The following is a 25465-nucleotide window of genomic DNA, read 5'->3' as shown; positions in this document are numbered from 1 at the left end:
TACTTTATTCAGTAATTTGTTATAGCAGGATATTAACTTCCTATCTCTTCTACAAAAAAAAATGTTAATCATCTACAATTATTACTTGATATTGATAAGTCATTTTGAATATTAAAAAAATACTGTACATATTACTATCTACTAAAACCTACCAGCGCTGGCATTATTGAACCATCACAGTCATTCCACTCCTGAAAACCATCCCTTGCCCTCATTAATGTTGTTCAGAAAGTGAGAATGTTCTTGGTCTTTGATTAGGTTCCTGCTCCTTGCCTCTATTATTTTAAGTCATGCTAGCTGGAAGGAATTACAAGGATGACCCAAGTATAGAGTACATTGATGTCATGGCAGTTACACTTCTGCTGAGTTTCATGTGCCTATTTTATTTTTCTTCATTACCATGTCAATTAATGTGCTGAATACATTTTTATCTCATTGCATTTGTATTGTAACCTTTATTGTTTAGGTTTAACATACAAGAAGTTAAGCAGAATAGACGAAGCTTTGGATTGTTTTCTGAAACTCCATGCGATCCTTCGAAATAGTGCCCAAGTCCTTCACCAAATAGCAAACATGTATCTTTTTTCTGGGTTATCATAAGGAATGGTGGTTTTAGTAGATGATGGTGTGATGGTGGTTTGGGTAGACTCATTTAATCTGAAATATGTGTTCTAGTCATGACAAGGAGACTAAAAAATTTACTGTAGTGTCCATTATAACTAGGATGGTCGTGCATAGATTGGTTCTCTCATGTTTGTAAAAACAAGGACAGAACTTACAACCTTCTTCGACATTTCTGATGAAGCAAGTGGAAAAATACGTTAATGCTGTTTGCATTGCATTAATCAGCGTGTCAGGGAATAGTTAAACATTTACACTCAGTATTAAAGTGTGCTCTGGATTATTTAAATGCTGCTGATTTTATTATGAAACTAATGTCACAGATATAAGCACAGTTGAGTAAAACCTGAAAGAAAAAATAACTAATGAAATTGAAGTTCTGTTGGGAGGGCTGTTTTCAGGCTAGTGTATGTGTAAGAAAGTAATTGTCTCCCACTGCTGCAAAAGCAGAACAAATTGGAAAGCCAAGTGTGGGGTGGGGTGTGTTTTGGCTTTGCACATCACCAGTGATATTCTACAGTATGAATTCCTTTAACAATGTTTCTGAGGATGTGCAAACCATAATAAAATCATCCCCAAGGCAGAACAGATTCCAGTTTCTGTACTACACTTCCAAGGGTAATGAAGGTAATAAAAATATATTTTAGTCAGTAAAATAAGCAGTCTCCAGAAATACGAAAGGGCTGTGGTTTCTATTCCTTGCCTTGCCCATTTCACAACAGAATAAATGGCCTTACAGTTCCCAATTCTGTCTGGGTGAGAGTTTCTGTGCTCCACTGCTGTGTAAAAGTGCTGTCTACCGGTGCTCACAAGCTTCTTCCACGATGGGTAAGGGTAAGGTGCAGTAAAAAATTGAAAAACATGTTGGGAAGTAGCTCTAACTCGCAGTGCTGCAGATCTGAGCTGCTGTGCAGCTTAGGGGTGACTAAGGAAGGGAGAGCACGCTGTAGGAATAATTAAAACCAAAGCTGCTTCTGTTCTCTGGACCAAAATTGTACAGTCTGTTCTGTGCTTCTTAGACATAGAGCAGAAAATCTCACTGCAGGCAAAAGTCTGTTCTTGAACATAGCAGTTTTACGTAATCGATTATTTAGGTCAAAATTATATATTATGAAAAATAAACCAAGTCGTGAAGGCTACAAATAAATTTCCTGGTTCTCACTCTTCACTCTTATAAATGAGGAAATCTAAGTAAAATTAGTGACTAACATAGAAGATAACCAAGCCCAAGGTGTTTTTTAAGGTGACAGATCAGCCTCTAATGGGAGAAATTCTTCACTGTGAGGGTGGTGAGTCCCTGGCACAGGTTGCCCAGAGAAGCTGTGGATGCCCCATCCCTGGAGGTGTTCAAGGCCAGGCTGGATGGGGCTTTGGGCAACCTGTTCTGGTGGGAGGTGTCCCTGCCCATGGCAGGGGGTTGGAATGAGGTGATCTTTAAGGTCCCTTCCAACCCAAACCATTCTGTGATTCTATGAATTATTTCTTTTTTCACAAAAATACTTTCTGATGCTGAAGAAATTATGAAACCAATGTGTAAAAGTTCACAATATATGTCCATACTACAGTGACTGGTATATCTGTCCAGCGTGTGGGTTACATTATGTAAAGCAATAGGAATTCTGAGTAGATCAAAATAGAATATCATCATCATTAGTCCTTGACTGAAAAAAAACTCAGATATGAAATGATGGACGATCCCAATCAAGCCATAGAGTGGCTTATGCAGCTGATCAGTGTAGTACCAACTGACCCTCATGTCCTTTCAAAGCTAGGGAAATTATATGACAATGAAGGTGATAAATCTCAAGCTTTTCATTATTACTACGAGGTACTTGCTTTTTGTTATTTTTCCAATGCATAATAAAAATCTTTCTCATAAGTAAAGAAAATGTTGTCACATGTTCCCGTATCACATTAACAATTGATTCTTTTTAAACTATTCAAAATGTCACCCAAAATAAGAAAGAATGAGATTTTGAGGGGGCAAGAGAGTTGGCAAAATCTAATTTTTGTAGTCAGATCCTGAAGAAACTTAGTCTGTGTTTCCACATGGTATTTGACCCTCCACCTTTCATTTTTCTTGTAGTCATTATTTCGATTGGCCCCTAACAATTTCAATATAAATTTGGTTTGAGACACATTATCAAAAATGGATATAACAAATGTGATTTTAAAAGGTGCATAACTTGGCAGCATTAATTGGAAGGTATGTCTGTGTAATGGATATGGTTATACATATATGTTTGTGTTTATGGGTATATATTTATAGATACATTAATGGTACAGTTACACGTAATATACACACAGTTGCCTAAAGATAGGTGTCCTCTCTCCTTTCAAGCTGTCTATGGTACTGGCTGTGGTTTCTAGAGATCCTTTTGTTTTAGAAACAGGAGAAAGGAAGTTTCTTTGCAAGCCAAGAGTTCTTTTTTTTTTTTTTTTTTGTGTAAAGTGTGGATGACCAAAGTCTGTGTTGCAGTTCTGAGTACTAGTAGGTTGTGCGTGATTATAATTTTGGCGCCTATTTCAATGGAAATTTCTAAGAATCCAAAAATGTTATTTACATACCTATGTATTTCATAGAAAAGAATGCTTTTAGGTTAGTTTTTCTGAAGACTGACTTAAGTGTGAAATTGTACATGTATTAGTTACCATTGTTTAACAGTTTAGGTAACTTATTCACATATAAAGCTGATCTAAGTAAACATTTTAGCTGTTGCAAACTGTTTAAAATAGTATTTCAAATAAGGCTAGATGGAAAATGTGACAGGCTCATCTCAGGTAACTTCTAAAAAGCATTCTGTAATTAGAAAACCTGGCATGCTTTTTTTTTTTTCTTCTTAGGATTAGTTCGTACAGTACACTGCTTCCATTCATATATTGCATATTTTTGGCATCTGGGGAATTAAACACTTGAGTAAGATATTCCAGAAGTAACATAAAGATGTTGTTTATCAGTAAAATTGTGTTTCTTTCACCTTTCCTATTTTGTCAGTCGTACCGGTATTTCCCTTCAAACATTGAGGTCATTGAATGGCTTGGAGCCTATTACATTGACACCCAGTTTTGTGAAAAAGCCATTGAGTACTTTGAAAGAGCAGCACTTATCCTGTAAGTAATTATTATTTTATGCCTACTCAAATATTTTGTGATTGGACATGCGTAATCATGCCTAGAGATAAATTAACCTAATACTGTAAGCAAATACCAGAGTTAATTATATTTGGATTATTATTTAATTTTCTCAACCTTTTGTTCATTTACAGGATGGTATTGTTCTTACTGTGCAGTTTCAATGTTAAGTAAGATCCTCCATTGGGCCCAAGAGAGTATGAGATATTTGAACCTCTTTTCTCTATCCTCTACCATTAAACACAGCTATGAAGTGGGGAACAGCTCTACTAAGCCCCCAAGACTTCCTTCTCTATAGATTTATATGAACTGTTTCCTTTCTGGTTTTTTGTTGTTGTTTTTTTTTTTTTAATCACACAGTGAGAATTTGATGGTTTAGATAAATGTATCTTTTAGCAGTTTTTGCATTTTCCCTTCTCACGTAACTTCTACTACCACAAAAAGAATGATATTACAAACAAAGTGTAGAAGTAAGCAAATATGTTCCATGCAGAATTACCATGGTCAGTGGAAGTAGGCTGTTGTATCAAATTGGTCTTGACGTAGGTATTTGATATATAGTAAATTAAACTTAATTAATGAAATTGACCTTTAGCAGAATATGATGTACTTAAGAAAGTGAGTCTGTAGGCTAAGCATTCTATTCTAGATCAGAAAAGGGAGCTTATGAGACACAAGCTTAACAAAATTTCGTTCTAATTTAAATCTGCAAACCACAGTTCAAATGGAATTCCAAAAAGACATGCATTTGGTCTTTTTGTGTGGAAACAAAGATTTCTCCCCATGTTCATGAGGAATTTTATGGTAATAGACCAACTGAAATTCATAGAAACAAAATTAACTCCAGCAAGTGTGAATTTTCCCCCTGTACTCAGCTCTGGTGAGGCCGCACTTTGAGTGCTGTGTTGAGCTTTGGGCCCCTCACTACAAGGAGGACATCGAGGCCCTGGAGAGTGTCCAGGGAAGGGCTATGAAGCTGGTGAAGGGCCTGGAACACAAGTCCTGTGAGGAGCAGCTGAGGGAACTGGGGTTGTGTAGTCTGGAGAAGAGGAGGCTCAGGGGAGACCTTATTGCTCTCTGCAACTGCCTGAAAGGAAGGAGTGGGGAGCTGGAGGTTGGCCTCAAACAATAATAAAAGCACAAAATCTCAGAAAACTTCTTTAAAAAGCAAATAAAACAATACACCAAACTCACTAGCTTTCCATCATGCCAGTAGCAACAATGCATTACTCCTAAATGAGGTATCACATAAACTGCTTTTAAATGAACAAACTAGATTAAGATCATATTCCTGATGTTTAGCATTCAGTCTGAGTCACAGCTTGGGGAAGCTGCACAATGCATCGGTGTGGCCTTTCACCATACCTGTGTTGCTTAGCACAATTGACAGTATGCAAATAGATGCAGAGACTGTTTTCTTCATGCTGGTGGTGTTGTGCTTTAGACTCCTTCTTACGTCATGAAAATGTTTTCAAATCTTTATCTGTGCAGGGTATGATCAATGTGATTCTATTGTAAATCTAATTTTTCATTTAAAATAACGAAACATTTAAAATAATGTAATTTCATATTGTAATTAGAGGATATAAATATTTGAAATTATGGATGTAGCAGCTGTAAAATATTCCATTATGCATTATTCTTCCATTCTGCAATCACTTGGTCCTACAAACAAATCTGTACAAATTGCAAAGAAAAGATTGGTAGCATAGAGTAACAAATATTTCAGTAGTTGATAGTGTGTTGACACCGCATACCCTAGAAGAGATGAAAGAAGTTCCATCAAAATACGGGGTCTTGTTGCTGAACATACATCGGCATCCGAGCCTGGTGTAGGCCTCAGTTGGTTTTTCACCAGCTAGTCATTTACAGCCAGGAGATGCCTGGCAGTTTCTGGTATGTTCTTGTCTCCATTTTTTCTTCTTTTGCACACAACACTTACGGAGAGGTTTGCTAGTACTCCTTTCACTATAAATACTGCCCACCTTAAAAATTTGTATTTTAGTCAAGCTATTAGATCACAGATGCTGGCGCTCACAGCCCTCTTAGAAACTGGAAAAAAACAGCTGAAACTAAAAAGAATTATTTCATAATCTTGTTTTGGCAAAGATCTAAATATTTTAGGCTTCAAGTTGCAGTCAGTCCTTGCATGAAGCATGAAGTATTTGGACTGTAAAGTACTTACGAATAATTGGCATACGAAATTCTTCATTATTATCTGTAACTGTAATCTATCTGTAATACAGAGAAATTATTTCTCTGTGGGATTATATTATTAGTACATAACACAACATAGATATTTGAGTGTTTATTTGTTATTAAAAATAGTCTAGATATGCTAATTGATAAATATGAATGTTGACATGGATTGCTGAATAAGTATCACTTCTAACTGTAAATAAAATTACATTTAAAAAATTATAACTTTGCTTTAGTCATGACCAGCATTTTTTTAGTTTAACATTATTTACTGTATTCAGTGTTTTAATCACAATAATTAGCATTTAGAATTTCCTTCTAAGATGATGTTAGACAGTTTTTTTTACCAGCATACGCAGATCTATCATTACTAAAGTTAATTGTGAAGCTGATGCTGACTGCTGACAACTTACTCTCTCTAGAATTTAAACACTGGGCTGCATAATAAACTTCCGTAGAATGGCGTTGGTGTCTGTTTGGCTACCTTTATAGTTTGCAGGAGACATATCTAGCTGAAACTGAAAAATGTGAAGCAGATGACTTTTCCAAGGTTGTTTGGTGACTGTCAGGCAAAGAAGCAGATTAGCTAGAGTTAAAAAAGGCCTATGCTGTGACTGCAGGGACTGAAGAAAATAAATACAAAGACTGTCCTGTAAATGATAGTGTGCAGTGTGTTTTGGGTATGCTAAACTGTAAGTCACATGAGAAGTGCTTCAGCTTCAGAATACCTTCACACAATTGACATGAAATTTTCCTAATTTGCGTGCTATCTTGAGAAGAGTGAGGAAGGAGTCCTCACAGTTTTGTTGTATATGAGCAAATGTCTCATATTTTCTCTGGCCGTAAGTATCGCCATTACATTTTAAAATGGAGATAGAAAGGTGATGGCACATCTAGGTGATGGCACAGTGGAAAGCTCTAAGTGGGGAGGTCTTTGCAAATGCTATGCAGAATGTTTTGCCTATTGTTTGGCAACGTGCATAATTTTATTTATTTATGTGCAGACCTACACAAGTGAAGTGGCAGCTGATGGTTGCCAGTTGCTATCGAAGAAGTGGTAAGTTCTGTAACATTTTTAGTAATTAGTTGAAGGTTTATTTTGTTTTGTTTGATGTTTTGATTTTTTTTTTCCTTTTGATCTTTCTGTCTGATGTCAATACTGGTCTAAACTTTGTTTAAAAATTGTTATATATTATTTTGTTAGAAATGTTTTGTTTATATGCAATAAAGTGTGACTTCTCTTTTAACTCTGAGAAGTATGCCTTTACTGACATATGCATAAAATACTCTTTATGCTGTTAAATAATTAAAATAAAGAAGAAAAAGCAGCATAAATCATCTGCTAGATTTTTTTTAATGTAACTAGTAGTACCATCTGATCTAACGTAGTCATGAGATTTTAAAGTTGTTTAATGACCATTCATTTCCAACAGTAGTTGTAATTTTTAGATATTATAGTAGTATTTGCGTTACACAAACAAAAAGCAGTCTTAATGTGTTTTCTTACTGTGAATATAGTATGTCAACAGGCAAAATAGAAAGAGACTAATCTTTCTAGTTTTTTTCATCACTTAATCCTGTAAATAACACTCTTCTTTCTTGTTGACCCATTTTGTCATTCTCCTTTTTCCTTCTTTAGAACTTTGCAGGACTCAATTCCATAATAAACAATTGTATTTTCTCACTGATATTTAATTCAACAGTGAAAGAAGGAACGGGACCTGGGGAAGTTAGTGAATTAAGAACAGTCAGCACCATCCAAAAAGAAGCAGATTAACTTCTTTCCCAGGAAAGAAACACGTTTTTGGCTGTTTTTTAGATCATTTATGATTCACTGGCAAAATTCCCAGATTATCATGTTAACACATAGAAAGTCAGATTGATCTCTATCTCACATTAGGAAAATAAAAACGGTGATATCTGAACAAACTTTTTTGTCAGTTATGTTATGGATATGAATTTTTAGCTTCTCAGGCTCTGTCAGTCCTTTGCATAATGATCAATCTGAGCCAAATTGGAGGCAGAAGTCTTAAAGTCTAATTATTTTGCTACCAGATTTGTGAAAACTGCTGTTTGGGCAAAACAAAATGAGAGAGAGAAACAAGTATTCTGATTGAAGGAAATACAGGCAGAGTGCAGCAGTTACGCATTTCTATTTGATCAATCCATATATTTCTGCAGCCTCAGATAAGCCACGGTGTGTTTAATGTATCTTATCTGGTAGATGCCTCACAGGAAGTTGAGGTTGTACAGGCAGGTATAAAAAAGGTCAAAAATCAGCAAACTGTTTTTCACAGAATAATTTGGGCTATTTTCAAATGCTTTTAATTTTTACTATCAGGTAGTAATTAAAGAATGTTAAGTTTGTTTTTATCAAATTTGCTTTTATAATATTAAATCATGTACTCAAACTGGCAAGATGAAGTGAAATCAAACTGTATCAATTCCTCATCAGATATTCTTTTTTATATTTTGGATATGTGGGTAGGAGATATTTGTTTTGTTTGCAGGTAATTACCAGAAAGCTCTAGAGAAATACAAAGTCATTCACAGAAAATTCCCAGAGAATGTCGAATGTAAGTTGTTTCATTGAGTAGTAATCCATATGATGTAAGTTTTTTTCATATAAAAATATTTTCATTAACTTTTTTTTAAATTCATGTTATTGCCCCATTTTTTGTAACACTAATGAAGTGTGCTTTAAGAAATATTAGGATAATGCTGGAGAAAGATGAAAATAAACTTTAACTGTAGCTGATCAGTTGAGCTCATTCTCTTGCATACTTGCTAGATTCTATATTACTTGTTTACTTGTTTTCTCAGAAGAGAGATGAAAAATACATGCATTTTTGCTTCTAGTCTCTACTAGTTGAAACTCACACTGCAAGTTTCCATATATGAGAAAATTATATTGTTTTTACCAAAGCAAAGCCTTCATAAAGAACATAGAGGATGTGATTTTATGGTTGGGTTTTTAAGTATAGTTGGTCAAGTAGTTGGTCTCTAGAGAAAATCCTTAGAGAATTTCAAACTGCACTATGAGAAACATATATTTGAAGAAACATTTGAAAAGACACTTTGCTGAACCAGTCACACCTGTAGTCTAAATGAAAAAGCCCTGTAGAAAATAGAGGCTGTCACTGGTTGTTTTGAATATCCTTTTGCATCCCACACTGCCTTTAGTTTTACTAATTCCAAAATACAATGTTGTCACCAATAAGCCTACAATTTTAAATTTTATGTGGGAAGAGTGTTTATTGTATGTTAAAATAAAATTGTGTCATTCTGCTTTAACAAATGTACTTTTTTTTTTTAAAGAGGAATCATAGAGCTCTGTTGTTTAAGAGAAATTTAGTACTACGACATCTCAAAGTTATAAGCAAAACGTTATGTTCATAGTGGTCACTGACATTTAAGAGGAGTGGAGTATTTACTAAACTTTTTAGAAATGCTACTATTTTTCTGAATGTAGTTTCTACAAATTACAAAACTGAGGCAGCAGTTGGACAAGAAATGTAACCGGTAGAACAGTTTTCTGCTGCTGGAACCATGGTTCTTCACTCTTCCCTCCCTGGCCGTATGCACCCAACCCTCTTCCTTAAGCCGGTTCCAATGCTTATCTGATCCCTTAGTGAACAGGTGCAGCTCACTAAAGCAGCAGAAAACTAACTTAGCACTAAAATAAAAAAGAAATACATTTATGAAAGTAGTCAGGAGGGAAGTGGATCATGTCATGCTTGTTTCTGCTTCAGAGGTAGTTCTTTCAAGGGGATGTTGACAAACACAGGAATAGCAACAAAATGTTGAGAGTCTGGTGATGACTGTTTCTTGGAGTCCTCTTGGTTCCGTGCTACAGTTGTATTTGATCATCATGTCTGTATTTTTTATTCTATAGAATTAATACTTATCTTAAAAAATCACCTAGAGCAACAGAGGAAACAAAGCATTCTGATTCATTTGGCATTTGTAAAATTGTTTCCAACAAAATGCTATTGGTAGTGTCTCCTCAGTTATAAATTAGTACTGCTATTATGCTTTCCAGTTTCCAAAATATTTTGTCAAGCATTCTGAGCCAGAAGTATTCAGTATGTCTTGCATCTTTGTATATAAATGGTATTTGCACTATTTGTGGACACAGACATTGCATCACAGAAAGTGCTGAATTTTTGCATACTATCGTAACTTGCATAGTGCTATTGGGCTAGAGTCACCTGGTATTCCCAGCTATTTGCAATGTTCCATGCGCCGGTTTGTATGTCCAGTTCTGGTAGAGTACACTTGTAGTGTGACCTCCTCGTAAGCCTTTTTCTAACAATGTTTTGCTTTTCAATTAGGCCTCCGATTTTTAGTTCGTCTCTGCACAGATATGGGACTGAAAGAAGTCCAAGAATATATGACAAAGCTCAAAAAAGTGGAAAAATTAAAAGAAATAAGAGAGCAGGTAAGCCTGTTTCTTTCTGCAATAATAGTTTCACTGCACAAAGCCAAAACAGTATTTTTGATGCTTTAAAATAAAATAATTTTTATTTAATTTTATTTAATTTCTCCTGTTTTGGAGAGGCTCATGTTTTGAATTTGGGGTTTCTTAGTTTTGAATTAGTGCATTCATTTGAATTGTGCATCAGCATTAAATCTGTCTGAATTTTTTTTGAGCACTGGATTTTCTGTGATTTTAAATACCAGTGAAAGATGGGTTATGTGTATGGGATGGGAATGCTGGAGCCACCCACATAATTCAGCCTCTCTGGAATGTCGTCTTTCCTACTTATTTGCCAGACTGTGCGAAGTATATTTACCAGCCAAGTAATAATGCAGCTATAGAGGGATGGCGGGAGCGTAAGAATTTGTTCTTGTAGTAGAACTCCTTTTTGCTGTATACAAAACTGCAACATTGAATTACATAAATCACATAGGTATGAAGTAAATCATTCATGTCAGTGGCAAATTGTAAACTGAAAAAAAAAATATGGAAAAACTAAAGGTGAAAGGTGTGAAATCACAACTTGTGTTGTATTCAGAGCGGTGTGGGTGTGTGATAATAGTTTTCTTGTTATTCTTGTGATAAAGTAAGATTTCAAAATTAAAAACAGGTTCTTATTTGGAAGCATTGTCTGTGTTATTGAGCTGTAGAGTATTCAAGCTTGCTCTTCCTGTCCAGTGAATTGTCTGAAAGCTGCAGAGTTCCATTAGGACACATTAAGTCTTACCTAATTTAACTAGTAAGACTCACTGACTCCCTTTCAATGTCAGATAATGTGTAAATACATCCTTAGTTACTTCAATTTTACTTCAATTCTAGAGAGTCTAAGTATGCACGTGTAGACTGGGGCATTTCAGAAGTGAAAAGAGCTCATAAAGGGGAATGCTGATCAAACAATTCCAAATTTATGCTACAGCCTCGCTTTGGATTTTCTGTAAATGTGAAATTTGAGCACTTCAAAAAATAAACAAAAGAAAGCAGTCTAAAAATGTAGTAGTGCTAATATTCATCTATGTCTCCCCCATAATAACAGTAAACAAAGCAGATAACCAGATACAATATTCCTATTCTACAAAACAATTAAAGAAGTCCTCTCTGAACTGTGTTAAACATGCTTTTCTTAGTTTTTAGGTAGTATCAATTCGATATCAGTTATAGTTCCTTGCAATAATACCTAGTACCTCAGTACTTTACTTGGGAAAGCTCAGAGATGAAACGAGCTGAAAACTGGATTATTTTAGTTGGTGAGAAGTAGAGAGGTCCCTGGAGATGGGGAGGTAGTCTAGTTCCTGATATATAGTTCCAGCATTTTTTGCACTGAATATTTTAATTATGTACCATACATCTGCAAATGTTGACAACTCTAAGAAAAATACATTTTTCTTTAAGAAAAGTGATATTTGAATTTGTAAATAATAATAGTAATAAGTTTGCAAAATTTCCTCATGTTTATTTCATGTTGGAAACCTGAGCTTTCTTGAACAGAGTTCTGTACTGTCTGGTGGGAAAAAGCTATTAGCAAGTATTAAAAAAGATTAAATTCTCTAAATTATTTAAGAACTGAGATTTCTGTAGCACATGTATGTGTTTTTTTTGTTTTGTTTTGTTTTGCTTTTTTCATTCTAACCACCTTTTGTTAAGGGATTTTAGTACCTGAATGATAGAGATTTCAATGGAATTCAGTTTAGATGCCTGGTAGCACAAGACAGAATCTCAATACTATCTTGCAAACAATAGTCCTCCACTTCCTTTTTAGTATTGGTATTACATCTGGCTTTCCATCCGCATTTGTTTTGTTTGTTTGTTTGAAGTTTTATTCTGTGTGTGTGCGCATGTTTTACTCTTATGTCTACCATCTGGCATTGGGAATTACTAGGTATTTTTGTCCTAGGAAATTCTTCCTGTCATTCATGGGCATATAGTCATAAACCATATTTTCAAGCTCTAAAATTATCAAATTTAATATTTCACCACCTCAGTTTCCAAAAGACACACTGGTTTCAGTTAACAAAACCAGATACAACTCAATTCCTGCTCCCAGTTTTAGACTAACCTGTGGTTTCTTGATTGCACTCAGTAAAGAGAAAAAGATAAATGCCAGTGTAATATACCTGCATTTCAAAGTCTGCACACAGACTTTGTCTCTGTGTAGAAATTTATCAAAATTTGCTGTTTTGGCATCATTTTGCCAGAATAAATGTATCCACATGGATTTTATACCAAAATAAATATTCTGGAGTACTTATTTCACTCAGTTCTCAAATATGGGCAAGTTGTTAAATGCTTCCAGCCAAGAATCTGGGAACGTCTGCGGGGTTCATTCACTGTAGAAGTTTTTCTCCCTGTTTCTCTCAGCATTGGATTTTTGCTGTAACCTTCATATTATTTTTTAATGCATTAATATTTCTTTTTCATGTTTCAGTTTAATAAAAGGCAAGTATTAGTGTAAAAGTTCACATTAGCTTCTTGGTGTTGATGTATACACACATTACCATTTATTTCCATTAAGAGAGCTGAATGACTGAAAAGAGGGGACTGATTGGGTGTGGTGTGAAGCAATGATGATAGGTGCGAACACAGGGGGGGGATTTACTGCATTTACCTTCAGGCATCCACGTCTGGACTAATCATCCTTAAATTTCTTTTGCAGTCATAGGAGAGAAATAGGCATTTTTAGTGTGGAAATCGCTGGACTATTTTAAGTGTCTGCCTTCAGTATGGATGACTTATAAGCTACTCACTTGGAACTTTACAGGAATTACTCATATGCTTAAGCTTTAGGACTTCTGTAACATTTTGGGAATAAAGTCCAATGATGTAAATGCCATGAGGGTACTGTCATATAGGGACCACTTCCCTCTGACAGACAAAAGCTGAACTTCTGAGAGACTGAGGGATCATGCAGCATTTGGATAGTCTGTACATTCTTCCTGAAGGGCATGTTGCTTCACGGGACGGTGAACAGGATACCTAGTCCAAAATTGAAAGAACATATTATAGACTTGAGGGTTTACCAAAATAAATAAAAAGTATGAGAATTCCGGTCCCAGACTGGGTAGTTCCAACACCATTCCTGGTTTCATGCTAGGCATGTTGCTTTCCTGTCTGAGTCCTGTGAATTTTGATTTAAGGGTTCTTCCTTTTCATTTTGGCAAGAAGCTTGGAAGTTCTTTCACTTCTGTGTCGTTCCAGCTTTGCCAGACTCTATGATATTTTTCTGGTGAAAAAATGAGTGAAGAAGCTACAGTAATACATAGCTAGGTAGTGTGCACGTGTTTTAAGCAGATCCTGAATTCAAAAGATACAGAGATTACTTTATTAACAGCCAGGTATTTTAAATGCCAAGTATTTGTACCTGTACATAAAAAAGTCCCTTACCGAGATGTACCTTCTTGTAACTCACAAGATATATGCATGAGAAATTTGGTGTTTAGCCAGGAGAAGCCAGTTCTGCCATGTGATACAGAGGTATTGCTTTGATAAACTGTTAAAGTTTTCAAATAACCCTAAAAAAACACAGCTGGAAGATGTTTATGGTACCTTCCTCAGTGCAAGAGGGCTGCCTTTTTAAGCATAGTTTTTAAAGTATTTGCCTTCACCTTTATCTTACATTTAACACTCAACAGCAAATTAAATTTTGCTGTAAAGTACAGTCCTGTGCCAAGTATTCAAAATGTAAGATCTATGGAGTGAATAGTTCTTTTTATAGATTTCCCTACTTCCCCCCCCTTGAATCTTTACAATAATAAAACGCTTGTAGGATTTACAAGACGTTAATAGGCAGAGGCTACTTTGAACTCATGCAAGGAGGGCTGTGTTGCCTGTTTTTTCAGCTGTACTTTACAAAGGTTCATCTGAACTATTTTTATGCACATTCCTTGTATAAATTTTATCTGAAGGAAAATAATTTATTGAGATATTCTGTTTGAATTTCACAGGACTCTAGTTTTATGTAAACATTGTTTTTAACGCTGACTTTGAGGATAATTTTATCCTTTGAATAAACAAGGTTTATTAGTTACAGTATAGTAAGCCTAGTTTAATATTCTTCTCCTGTTTTAGTAATAAGCTAGGTTGAGTTTTCAATAATTATTTCTAACGCATATTACTAAACGTTTTTTTTTGTTCTGTTCTTTTCAAACCTGTTTCACTGTTCTCCAGCGCATTAAGTCTGGCAGAGATGGCAGTGCACGTAGCCGCAAAGAAGGAAATGCTGGTGGCGGTAAGTACTTAATGCCTCTGCTTAAATATCAGACTTGTCAGGATTCTAAAGAAAATAGTTTTTCTTAAAGCGTTTGTAAAAGCGCCTTACATTTCTAAATGCACATAAATATTCAGTGAGTAATAAGCAAGCACTTCACAAATTTTGTTTCAGACTTTCTGATTATCTTATTGTACAAAACCTCAACCAGTATTAAAGCATGGATTTGGTCTAAGGTTGGTATTTTATATGCAGATCTCAGTGTATCCCTAAAGCTAAATCCCGACTTGTTTTTAATACTGTGGACTTGAACATTTTTATTCCATTAACTTGGGATGAAATTTGGAATAGTTACTATAAGGAGTCATTTATTAAAACGAAACAGAATGGGTAAGCCATGAACTACAGAAGTTCATTGTATCTTTATTTAGCATGGAGAAAAAGGAATTTTGTGCTTACCATCTAGTCTTTTGCAGTGTTTGTTACAAGCTCAAGAGGCTATTTTGTGCAACGAACCCTGTAATAAGCAGACCCCTGTACTACCTTTGAGCTCCTTCCTCCCATTTTCCCAGAATGGCAAATTTGAAGTCCTAGCAGCATCCACAAAGAAAAGCTCACTCTCTGACTGTTATGTCTCTGTGCTCCTATAGATTCACAATGCTGAGTTTCATAAATGTAAAACTCTAGCAAGGTAAGTCTGGAAGCTTGCCTGCTTAGCCTTTTCTGCACTAGGCAGTCTGCATACTGCAGAACTAATGATTTTTCCCTCCCATTATTAAATTCATGAAACATTAGTACTGTTAAACCTAACTGTTCCCTGCTGCCGTTCTAAGGAAACTACCAGACTTCAGGCTAATTTGGCCAGCTGGAAAAAAATCCATTTTGACTCAAATAGGAAATGGTTTCTTTGTATTCTGCTTTTGTTTTATCTTACATCGGTGGGTGTCATAGAAGATCTCCCCTAGAAATTCTTGCTTTTCTTCCCTTCCTTTTACAGAGAAACGATTCATGGATTTTTTTTTTTTCTTAGGTGGTAATTTTATTTCTCCACCTATATTATCAGATGTTTTACTACACTGATCCAATTCTGTAGGGTCATGGAAATCATCTTAAAATGACCTTGGAATTATTTTGCATTTAGGAAGACTGATCTCCTGATTTATCTAGGAGTTTAGACTGAGTACTGGATTCTTAAGAGAGACCTCATTCCTTTTTTAGCTCAGTAGTTTCACTAAGGAAACTTTTAAATCATTTCTTGTTAAGTAGAAAAAAAACATTGTTCGGCTCAGATTGAATTATACCTGTTCTGGGCCTCAGGTCAAAACAATTCCTGGGGTGAAGTTCCTTATTTTGGTAACAGAATCACAGAAGAGTTCTTACTTTTAGAATTCATTTGGAGGTGAGATTAGTAACAGAGGGATGGAAATGTTTCTGGACTCTCCTTTATAACATAAGCTCTATGATGAGGCAATCAAATAGAGGTGCCAGCAAAACAGCAGTGTGAGAGGGCATCAGGACAGATTTTTATCATAAAGTGGAGATCTACTTCGGCTTACAATAAATAGAAATGAAGAGCAGGCAAGAGTATTTAGTGCTGTGCAAAACATTGCATCAGGCATCCAGGCAAATGGCACAACGGGTTTCTCTTCTTATAACTATATTTTGTCATTATATCTACCCTTCTTAGTGAAAGAAGTGTGGAGAGAGAGTAAGAGAGTCAGTAATTTAGCAATGGAGAATATAAATGAAAACCAAGCTGGATAAATGCTGAGACAACATTAATCCCACAAACGACCACTTTGTCAATACTTTCTTTAAAAACAGAAATATCTCTGGAAAGTTTTATTTAAAAAAAAAAGAGGAAAAAGAAAAATTATCTCCCCCCTAAAAAAGTTGAGTACTTCAGGAACTTTGCAAACTCTACTAATTCCAAGGGATTACTTTCCACCCTCCATAATCAGAGTAATTGGAGAAGAGCAGATGCAAACGAAGAGGATGAGGGGATAAGCAAGGTCAGAACTGACCTAGAATTTGTCCTATCAGTAATTCTTAGATTGTTGCTCAAGATACTGTGTCAAATTCATGAAAGAATGGAAAAAAACAGTTTGGGAACAAGTCTGTGTAAGAGCATGTTTGGGAAGCTGCTAGTATACAAAGTCAGTGCCAGAGATCCAACCTTTCTGCAAATGACTCAGCAAACAAGCAGAGGTACAAAGAAGGTCCTGTACTGAGCCTGGAGTTAACTTTTGGAGGGGATTCTTAATTAAAAGTTGTGGTGAATGTAGATATATATATTTATATCTAAGGAATGAAAGGCATTACACATTTTTAACTAGTAATGTTGATTCTGGGGAGTCAGTCTTCCTTATCAGTGAGGAAGCTACACACTTGCGGCAGCAAACGTTAAGGACTACATTGTAGTTTGTCTGCCTTTTCTTGAGGAAGACTGAAGGAAACCTGAAGATACAAACATTATTTTGTCCAAAGTTTAGCGTTGTTCACCCGGGTTATGAATCTGTGTTTTACAGTGCAAGAAATTTCTGTACACAGCCTGCATGGCGACACGCATGAAATATAAACAATGGTTACTTTATTTTAAGATCTTAATACACTTTGGAAATATTAATGACTTCAATATAAGAAAAGAAACATTTATAAGCATTTTGAGTTTCATCTCTTCCAGTGCTGTTGCCAAGACCTAAAGGGATCATTTTCCTTCATTGTATGAGGGATTTGCATCATTACTGAACCCAGTGAAGCATGGAATCATCCTTAGTTTAGTACTTACTAGCTAAATGAAGTGTGTATGCATTCCAAATATTTTAAGTATGATGCAGGTTTTATTTCTTTCCTCTTACCAGCTCAGTGTCTCCATACTTACTGGCAACCCTAGGAGACTTTTTTCCCCTCAAGTATTTTGTCTCTATATTATTTGTAGTAGGTGTATTAATACTTCAGGCTTCTTTGTTTCAGGAAGTATTATCTAAAAGTGCTTTTAAAGAGGAAGCTATGACAAAAGAGAAATCAACAAGGTTTGTACTTAAAACCTTACTCTGTAGGGTTTGTACACCTATTACTTTGCCAATATAAATTAAAACAGAAGAAACATGAGATGCACCAAACCATAATTTGAAGAATATGATTACAGTATGCATAGATGGTAGACAGAATGGAAAAAGGGCAACCAAAAAAACTAGTATCTGAGTGTCAGTTAAAGTCCACTCTTGTATTGTGAGAAGAATAAGCATTAAATCTAAAATGCCTACCAAAAATTGAACACATTTGTTCACTCTTCTTATAAATATTTCTTCTCTTCGTGAATATCAGATTAATGATTTTTGTTCCTTTCGATTCACGTTGGAAGGAAATTACATTGATATAATCCCTTAAAACTTTTCTTGTTAATTAAAAAAAAATGGAAAAAAAATTAACAGCTTTTTTCAGCATTTTCACTTTTCCATGTTTTGCCAAGATGTGATACTAACATCCAGAATTTGGAAGTTAGGACATTGTGGGTTTCACTACTGTAAGAGATTTTTGCTGTTCAAGACCATAAGGCCTTTCATAGATAAGTGAAAGTATGACCTTAAGGCATACATTACAGTAGCAGTGTTTACTTGGTCTCTGCATTTGCCCTGCTCTCTGAATGGGGAGGTTTGTACCAGATGAGAGGGGAGTTGTGTGTATGAGGAGTCGTGCAGTCTCGGACAGAAGCCCAAAGAAGTAAGGTAGGATTCAGAAGATGAAAGGCTGAGCATTTTGCGTTCTCCTTGCTACCTAAGACTGTCCAGATGAATTTGGGAAGGAACATGCACAAGAATAGTTTGTCTTTTCCCTTTTTCATTTCAGCTGTGATGATATTAGAGGTGAAATGGGTTTGTCCATCCCAAACAAACATCCCGTATTCAAGCACCCTATAGGGATCTCTTCAAATAATATGCAAGCACTTTCTGAGTGTTAAGGCAATAAGCATCCTAAATAATCTTCACTGTGGTTGAGGCAGGAGATTCTCCTGTTACTCTGCAGCAAGAACTGCACGATCACTTATATTTGCTAGGTTTTGTGTGTCTATTTATGCTTCATTAATTACAAATTGTAGTAGGGTGGTTCCATCTGCTGTGTGTACTGTTTTGTTGTTTTTTTAAAAAAGAGTTGTGTTTTAGGTTTTATTTTTTATAAATGGAAAGGAAAAGTATCTGAATGACGAGAATATCTTAATCTGCTGCATCTGAACTCACCTAAGGAGTCAGCTTAACTGACACACCAGAAACAACCTTCATTCAACTAAATTTCAAAGCAAAATGAACTGCAGTGGAGCTAAAAATTGCATGTGCTTCTCACTTCTTTCCTCAGTTTTAATACGATATTCTGTATGCTATACGGAACTTACTGTTCAAATTAAATCAAAACAAAGCCTTCTCTTCTCCAAAGAAGGTGCCTTCATCCCAAATGTGAAAGGTGCAAAGAGCTGCATTTAAACACATTCTGGATTTAATGTAACATCTGCAATCTTAAAAATTATTACCCCACTATGCAGTTTTTTACTTGAACATTTTACTTGAACATAGACTACTGAACAAACTTACCTTTTGATCTTTCCTGATGAGGAAAATGGTACTAAAAATTCTAATATATGTCCTTTGTCATACTGGAAGAATTCCTGATGCATTTATCTCATCGCTGTAATTGCAACTTGTGAGGTTCCTTTAAAAGATAAGTATCATGGATTTTATTGGTTTGTATTGTTATACACATGTTGTATACATCTTTCTAAGTTGGAAGTACAGAAACACACAAATTTGAAATCTTTTTTTGCTAGGTATGTCAGTGCTTAAAATAGGATTATTCCAAGACAGGGTTACTTTTGCAATATGTTGCTTTATTCATTTTTCTGCCATGTAAAATTAACCATTTTTTAAAAACTAAGTTTTATACTTTGATTCTTTTGATGTTGGTTTGTATTTTGTTTTAAATTGTATGGGGAGGAATTAATTCAAATTAGGTTTTGTATGGAGGTTGAACAAATCTGAATGAACAGAACATATTATAGATTTAATGCATAATTTTATTAATATCCTAAATACAACATTATGGGCATGACTTCTTAACCAGATGAGAGGAGGAATGTACCGTAACAGATATCAGCACACAGAATATATTATTTGTGTCTTTATATGCATAGATCCCAGTTGATGCTATTGCACGCAGAATGTGAGAAGATGATGTCAGTGTGATAATCCAAGTCTCAAGTATAAACATTTTATAGAGTAAATATATCTTAAAAAATATATTGCCAAGCTCTGCTTAATCAGTTAATTTTGTTTTTTTCAACCAAGATCTGGAGCCATATTCCTGCAATCAGTTTATGTGCATGCATCCACATTCTCAACCCAGAGTGGGTACACAGCGACTGGCTTCCACACAACCTACAGTAATAACATAGCTTTAAAAAAAATCACAATACATAAATGTATTAGGAGCATGTATTCATTACAGTGAAGGTTTTATTGGATAAAGAAAGCAATTTAGTTCAGCACTGAGTTTTCCATTATTCAAAAACTTTATTTAATTAGGAGCATTGGTTTGTGCAGTTACTCAAGTAATGTATATAGAATTTGTTTGCAGTTTGAGAAATGTTTACCTGTAGTCCTTTGATGGCAAATGCAATCAGACAGATGTTAGCACTCAAAGCTGTACTTTTAGTAGCTAAATTCTACAAAAAAAAAAAAAAAAAGGCCTTTGATCCAGACTTTTTATCATTATTCTTTGTCCCAGTGTTACCTTTGTTTATTTCCTGTGTATTACTTCAGTAAAAGTTAGTTTCATTCCCCACAGGAGGCTCAGGTAGAAACTGTAAAACTCACCCCGCGTACCTCACAAGTAAGTATGTTTGTGATGATCTAATTTAAAAATGATTCTTCCCCTGAAGTTCTATTTGGTGTAGGATACCAAAATCCTGAACTCTGCATTGCAAGCCAGTGTTCCTTAACTTTGGCAACGTTACGTATGTATACTGAATATAAACATATAGATGATTTATCTACAAACAGAACTATAAAAAGTAGTTTCAATATGAGGTACAAACTTCTGGCAGATAAAGTTATATAGTCAGCAGAATTTTACATAGCTACCATGTTGGCAGCCAAATCCTGTATTGTGGCAGAGCTTCGAGAAAGGCCATACCCCAAATGGCTCACCAGCTAGGACACTTCCTGAAAGATGGGAGCTGTGGGATTGACCTCCCTCAGGTGAAGGAAGGCATTGAAGTCAGATCGCTCATGTCCTGCGCTGCTGTCTGACATCTACATGTAAGGTAGATGGTGTTAACCACCTCTTATTCTCTTCCAGCCGTACTTTAAAAAGAAAGATACTCTTCTTAGAGCATAGTGCAGTCTTTGGAGACTTGAAATGGTTTCATATATTAGCTTAATTCAAACTAACTGTAGGCTGCTCCCAAAAGAGATCTTAACCTTCCCTCCACGCTTGCTTTAATGGTCTCGCTAGAGGTAAGGTGAGCTGCATTAATTTGCTGATAAACTTGTAAAAAAGTTTCTGCTGTGTTAGTGGGCTAGTTCAGTTCACTAACCTGACAGTAAATAACGTGTTTGGGCAACTGAATCCTAAAAAGCTACGTTTGTGCCTACAGTTACATTTGCTCACCGTAATAGCACTCAGAATCCTGTTGACGATACTGATTCATAAACTGGAAGGGGAATTTAGGCACAGAGGTCACGTGCTGAACATCCTGCAGGTATCTTGCTGCTCAGGATGGCCATTTGGGGCAACTCAATCATAGCAATAAGTGTTCAGGGAAATTCAAAGCTGGTGAGGTTGAGGCACTTCAAGGGTTGCACATCTAATAGTGGATGGGAAAGAGAAAATAGGAGAAAATTTGTCTTACAGATTTGGTCTTAGTGCTTTATTCCTGTCTTGGATATAGTCCTAATAAAATTTAAGGATCCTAGGATGACTAAGAAAGGTTGTTTAAAATTGTTCAATTTAGGACAGTAAGATGTACAGGTAACTTGTGCATATGAGGTTTATTTCAGTCATTTTGTTTTGTCTACCATCCTTTCTTCTTCATTTGGTTAATACCAAATGCTTCAGCTTCATTGGGTAATATCACTGAAACTTTGTTTTACTTCCTTCATAGTAGAAAACCTTAGATATGCCATCTTCTTGATCTTTTATTTTCACTACACCAAGTTCTTCCTTTCTGGGACCAACCAATTGTCCCTTTGTATGTGGCACTGGTGAGACCACACCTTGAATATTGTGTTCAGTTTTGAGCCCCTCGCTACAAGAATAACATTGAGTTGTTTGAGTGTGTGCAGAGAAGAGCAACAAAGCTGGTGAAGGGACTAGAAAACAAGACTTACGAGGAGTGACAGAAGGAATTGGGGCTGTTTATTCTGGAGAAGAGGAGGTTGAGTGGATACCTCATCAATCTCTACGTCTACCTGAAATGAGGTTGTAGCAAGGAGGGTGGTGGTCTCTTCTCAAGTGACAATTGATAGGATGCAAGGAAATGGTCTCAAGTTATGCCAGGGGGGTAATGGACATTCCTAAGGCCTGGACTAGACATTAGGAAGAATTTCTTCATGGAGAGGGTGGCCAAGCACTGGAACAGGATGCGCAGGGAAGTGGTAGAGTCCCCGTCCCTGGAGGTATTTAAGAGATGTGTAGATGTGGCACTAAGGGACATGGTTTAGTGATGAGACTTTTCAGGTCAGGTTGATGGTTGGACTTGATCTTGAAGGTGTTTTCCAGCCTAACTGATTCTATGATTCTCATTAATGCAGTTCCTCCAACGTGTTCAGTCTTCCCCTCTTGTGGTTTCTGCTGTATCTTTCCCATCTTTGTGTCTCTTCCATACTTCTTCCAGTTTTCTTCACTTTGTAAATTGCTTGTTTTCCCTTTCACAAGGCTCTGTGCGTATTTCTACTCTATTCCTCTCCCTGTAAACCATTTTTGTATTGCCCTCTAACTGTACTCAACATGTTTTCATCCACATCATCTTTGAAGCTCAGCACTAACCTCTGGTTGTGCAGGCCTGTTTCAAAGCCCACTGAAATCAAGAGGAGGGCCTTTTTAATTTCACAGCCCTCTGATTGATCCCCTTGCAATCAAACGCCTTGGTTTATTCAGATTATTCAAATCCTTTGCTAGGCATTTACTTCTTCCATGACACCTGTCACAGAGAACTGAGCAAAAGGAGGTCAATGGATGTTAAAGTTGACTTCCCTTGCTTTGAAATTTCAACCATAATCTGTCTCCTGTAAATGTATTAACCATTTGACATATATGTATTAGGCTGTATGCAGTAGATCTTTTTCAGAGCAGAAGCATTTTCTTCCAATTTAGGCCTGATTAAACGTCAGTCTGCAGTAGTTTTTATAGAGAAATGAAGGTTTGTGCACTTTGTGGAAGAATATTTTTTTAAAATAGTACTAAATTCATAAAAAGAACATTTGTAGTAAGTAAGACAATGGAAATGTGTTGCCAAGTCCAGACTGTGTAATTAATGTTTGCTGAATTAAACCCATCTCTCTTCCTTACAGATGGAGTTTTAATAACCACATTGTTTTGTGCTGTGTGTTTGTATTTGGCTGCATGGCATGTCCTGCCTTGTAAATACACCAAGCCAAACATGAAACATTTTTGCCTAGGAGGAAAAAAAAAAAAATTAAATAAAAATCAGTTGTAGCAAGTGAGATTGAAAGGTTGCCATGAATGTGAAAAGGAGATTCAGAGGTGAACAGAATATTTAAAGTGTCTGGAATACTGCTGTGGCAAGAGAATGTTAATCTGATGTTGTCTGGGCACGAGGCAGCCCTCAGAGCTGACACATTCCTAGGGGCCCCACTGCAAGCTGAGCTGCCAGCACAGTGTTTACAGCAGGATGCAGGGCCGAGATGGTCTGTATACATGAACTGTGCCTGCCTGCCATGCAGACAACACATGCCAAATATACTCTTCTAATTTAAAGCAAAGTTAATGTTGTATTTAACCTTGACAGCATTGAACAGGTGGATCAGACTAATATATTAGTAAGCACACAGGCATACGAAATGTCAAAATGCACTGTGACAGTGCTTATATTTATCATGGTTATTTTAACTCCAAAATGTGACTGTAATTTATAAGCAACTGAAATGTCAGCATTTGAAGCAGAAATAGCTTAGTATGTTTACTCCAAAATAAATAAAGCTATATATTAGGAGAAAAAAAGACATTAGAACACACACATGCATGCACACAGTATCCATTGTGTTGTAATAACTACTATTACAAATGAGTACTGTATCCATCGTGAAAAGATGGTTTCATCCAAATCTTGTTTGACAGATAGTGGCTTAATTTATCTTGTTCTTGTATCATGATTTCACAAAACATGACAGCATGTTACTTGTCATTTATTTTTTTTCTTTTCTTCCAGATACTGGTGGTACCAAAGGGGAAAAACTGAGTGCCAAACTAAAAGCTTTGCCTGGAACAAGTGAACCTTATGAAAGTAGCAGCAGTAAAGAAATAGGCAAGTGGGCAGCTTATACCTTCTGACTTTTCTGGCCCTCAAAGAGAGGAGAGTTAGAAAAATTAAGTTATTGGAAGGGCAAGTATAATTACATACTTAGGAAAGCATTTTCCCCCCGATTTAGTTGCATTCTGTAGAACTCACTTTAAAGTAATTATAAATATTAAGAAATGTGGCCTATGTAAATATTTATTTACTTTTGATATTTGTCTGCTGCAACCTTAAAGCTGCGTTTTCAAAGGGGTATAAGGGATTTAAAAACTCTAATCCTTGTGGAATGTGTTACTTCCTAGAATGCCCTTCCTTGACTAGCTTATCACCACCTTCCTGTTCCATGTACCTTTCTGAAGTCTTATTCTCACTTAATGTCTGTACAAAAATAAAGAAAAAAAAAGTGGAAAAAATTAAAAAAAAAAAAAAAAAGAGAGAGAGCACGTATCATCAGAACTCAGGTAACTTTGCCCTAGTGCTGTGCCTCACTTCCCAAATGTGGTATTTGCTTTCAGTGCTCGTATGATCTTTCTAGTCTGCATTTCAAAGACACTTTTACAGATGTGTCATGTTAAAAAGCAGTCTTATGTTTGATTGTATATGTTTAAAGCAAAACTAAAATTACTTGCAGGTAACTGTTTCAAATGTGCTTGTTTAAACCCTAGATGCCTCCTACGTAGATCCACTTGGCCCACAAGCAGAAAGACCGAAAACTGCAGCAAGAAAGAGAACTGAGGAAGATGACTTTGCTGATGAAGAACTAGGAGAGGATTTGCTTCCAGAATAATATATGGTCCACTCATAATTTTTTCTCCTTTTAAAAGATTTAGCAGAAAAATACTCCTTTGTGATGACTTTTTAGTGGGTTTTGATAAAATACCTGTGAAACACTTCTTATTTATGATACCATATATAAAAGATACATTTTTGAAGATAAAAATAAATAACCCCACCAGATTTTATTTTTATTCCTGCATAAAAACTACACAGGCACTCAAACTCAGCGCAAACTATATCAAATGTATAAAACTTTTGCTTTCAGAAATACATATGGTGATAGTATGAAATGCAGCAGTCTCTAAAATTTCACCTTTCACTGTGAGATACCTCAAAGCGATATTATAAGGTTGGAAGTCCCATATTCATCATTCAAAGCCACAATTTATTTAAGGTGTGTGGATTGACTTCCTGAAAATGCTGGATATGACCTTGTTCATCTCTGAGGTCACAATTCAGTGAAACACACTGTTACTGAAGAAAGTATCTTACTGTTAGTTTATGTGTAGCTGAACCAGGGCCATTCTGC

At 35.8% G+C, this 25465-nt stretch overlaps 1 protein-coding gene across 4 annotated transcripts in view; it reads left to right on the top strand.

Annotated features, from left to right (window-relative positions):
• IFT88 (intraflagellar transport 88) overlaps positions 1–25103 on the top strand; it is a 46748-nt gene extending 21645 nt beyond the window's left edge. For 3 of the 4 annotated variants that reach the window (XM_083848413.1, XM_083848411.1, XM_083848414.1), the window contains 10 exons: positions 467–575; positions 2299–2449; positions 3617–3732; positions 6957–7009; positions 8463–8528; positions 10287–10393; positions 14594–14654; positions 20469–20513; positions 24073–24168; positions 24825–25103. In XM_083848413.1, the coding sequence (XP_083704539.1) occupies positions 467–575; positions 2299–2449; positions 3617–3732; positions 6957–7009; positions 8463–8528; positions 10287–10393; positions 14594–14654; positions 20469–20513; positions 24073–24168; positions 24825–24946 (926 nt within the window). In that variant the 3' untranslated portion in view covers positions 24947–25103. The remainder of the gene's footprint in view (positions 1–466; positions 576–2298; positions 2450–3616; positions 3733–6956; positions 7010–8462; positions 8529–10286; positions 10394–14593; positions 14655–20468; positions 20514–24072; positions 24169–24824) is intronic. The other variant, XM_083848412.1, reaches the window with a different exon arrangement.
• Positions 25104–25465: the final 362 nt, after the last annotated feature.

Source organism: Anser anser, assembly GCF_964211835.1.
Source record: "Anser anser genome assembly, chromosome: 1".
Lineage (NCBI taxonomy): Eukaryota > Metazoa > Chordata > Aves > Anseriformes > Anatidae > Anser > Anser anser.
This window is presented reverse-complemented; position numbering and strand designations above follow the sequence as displayed.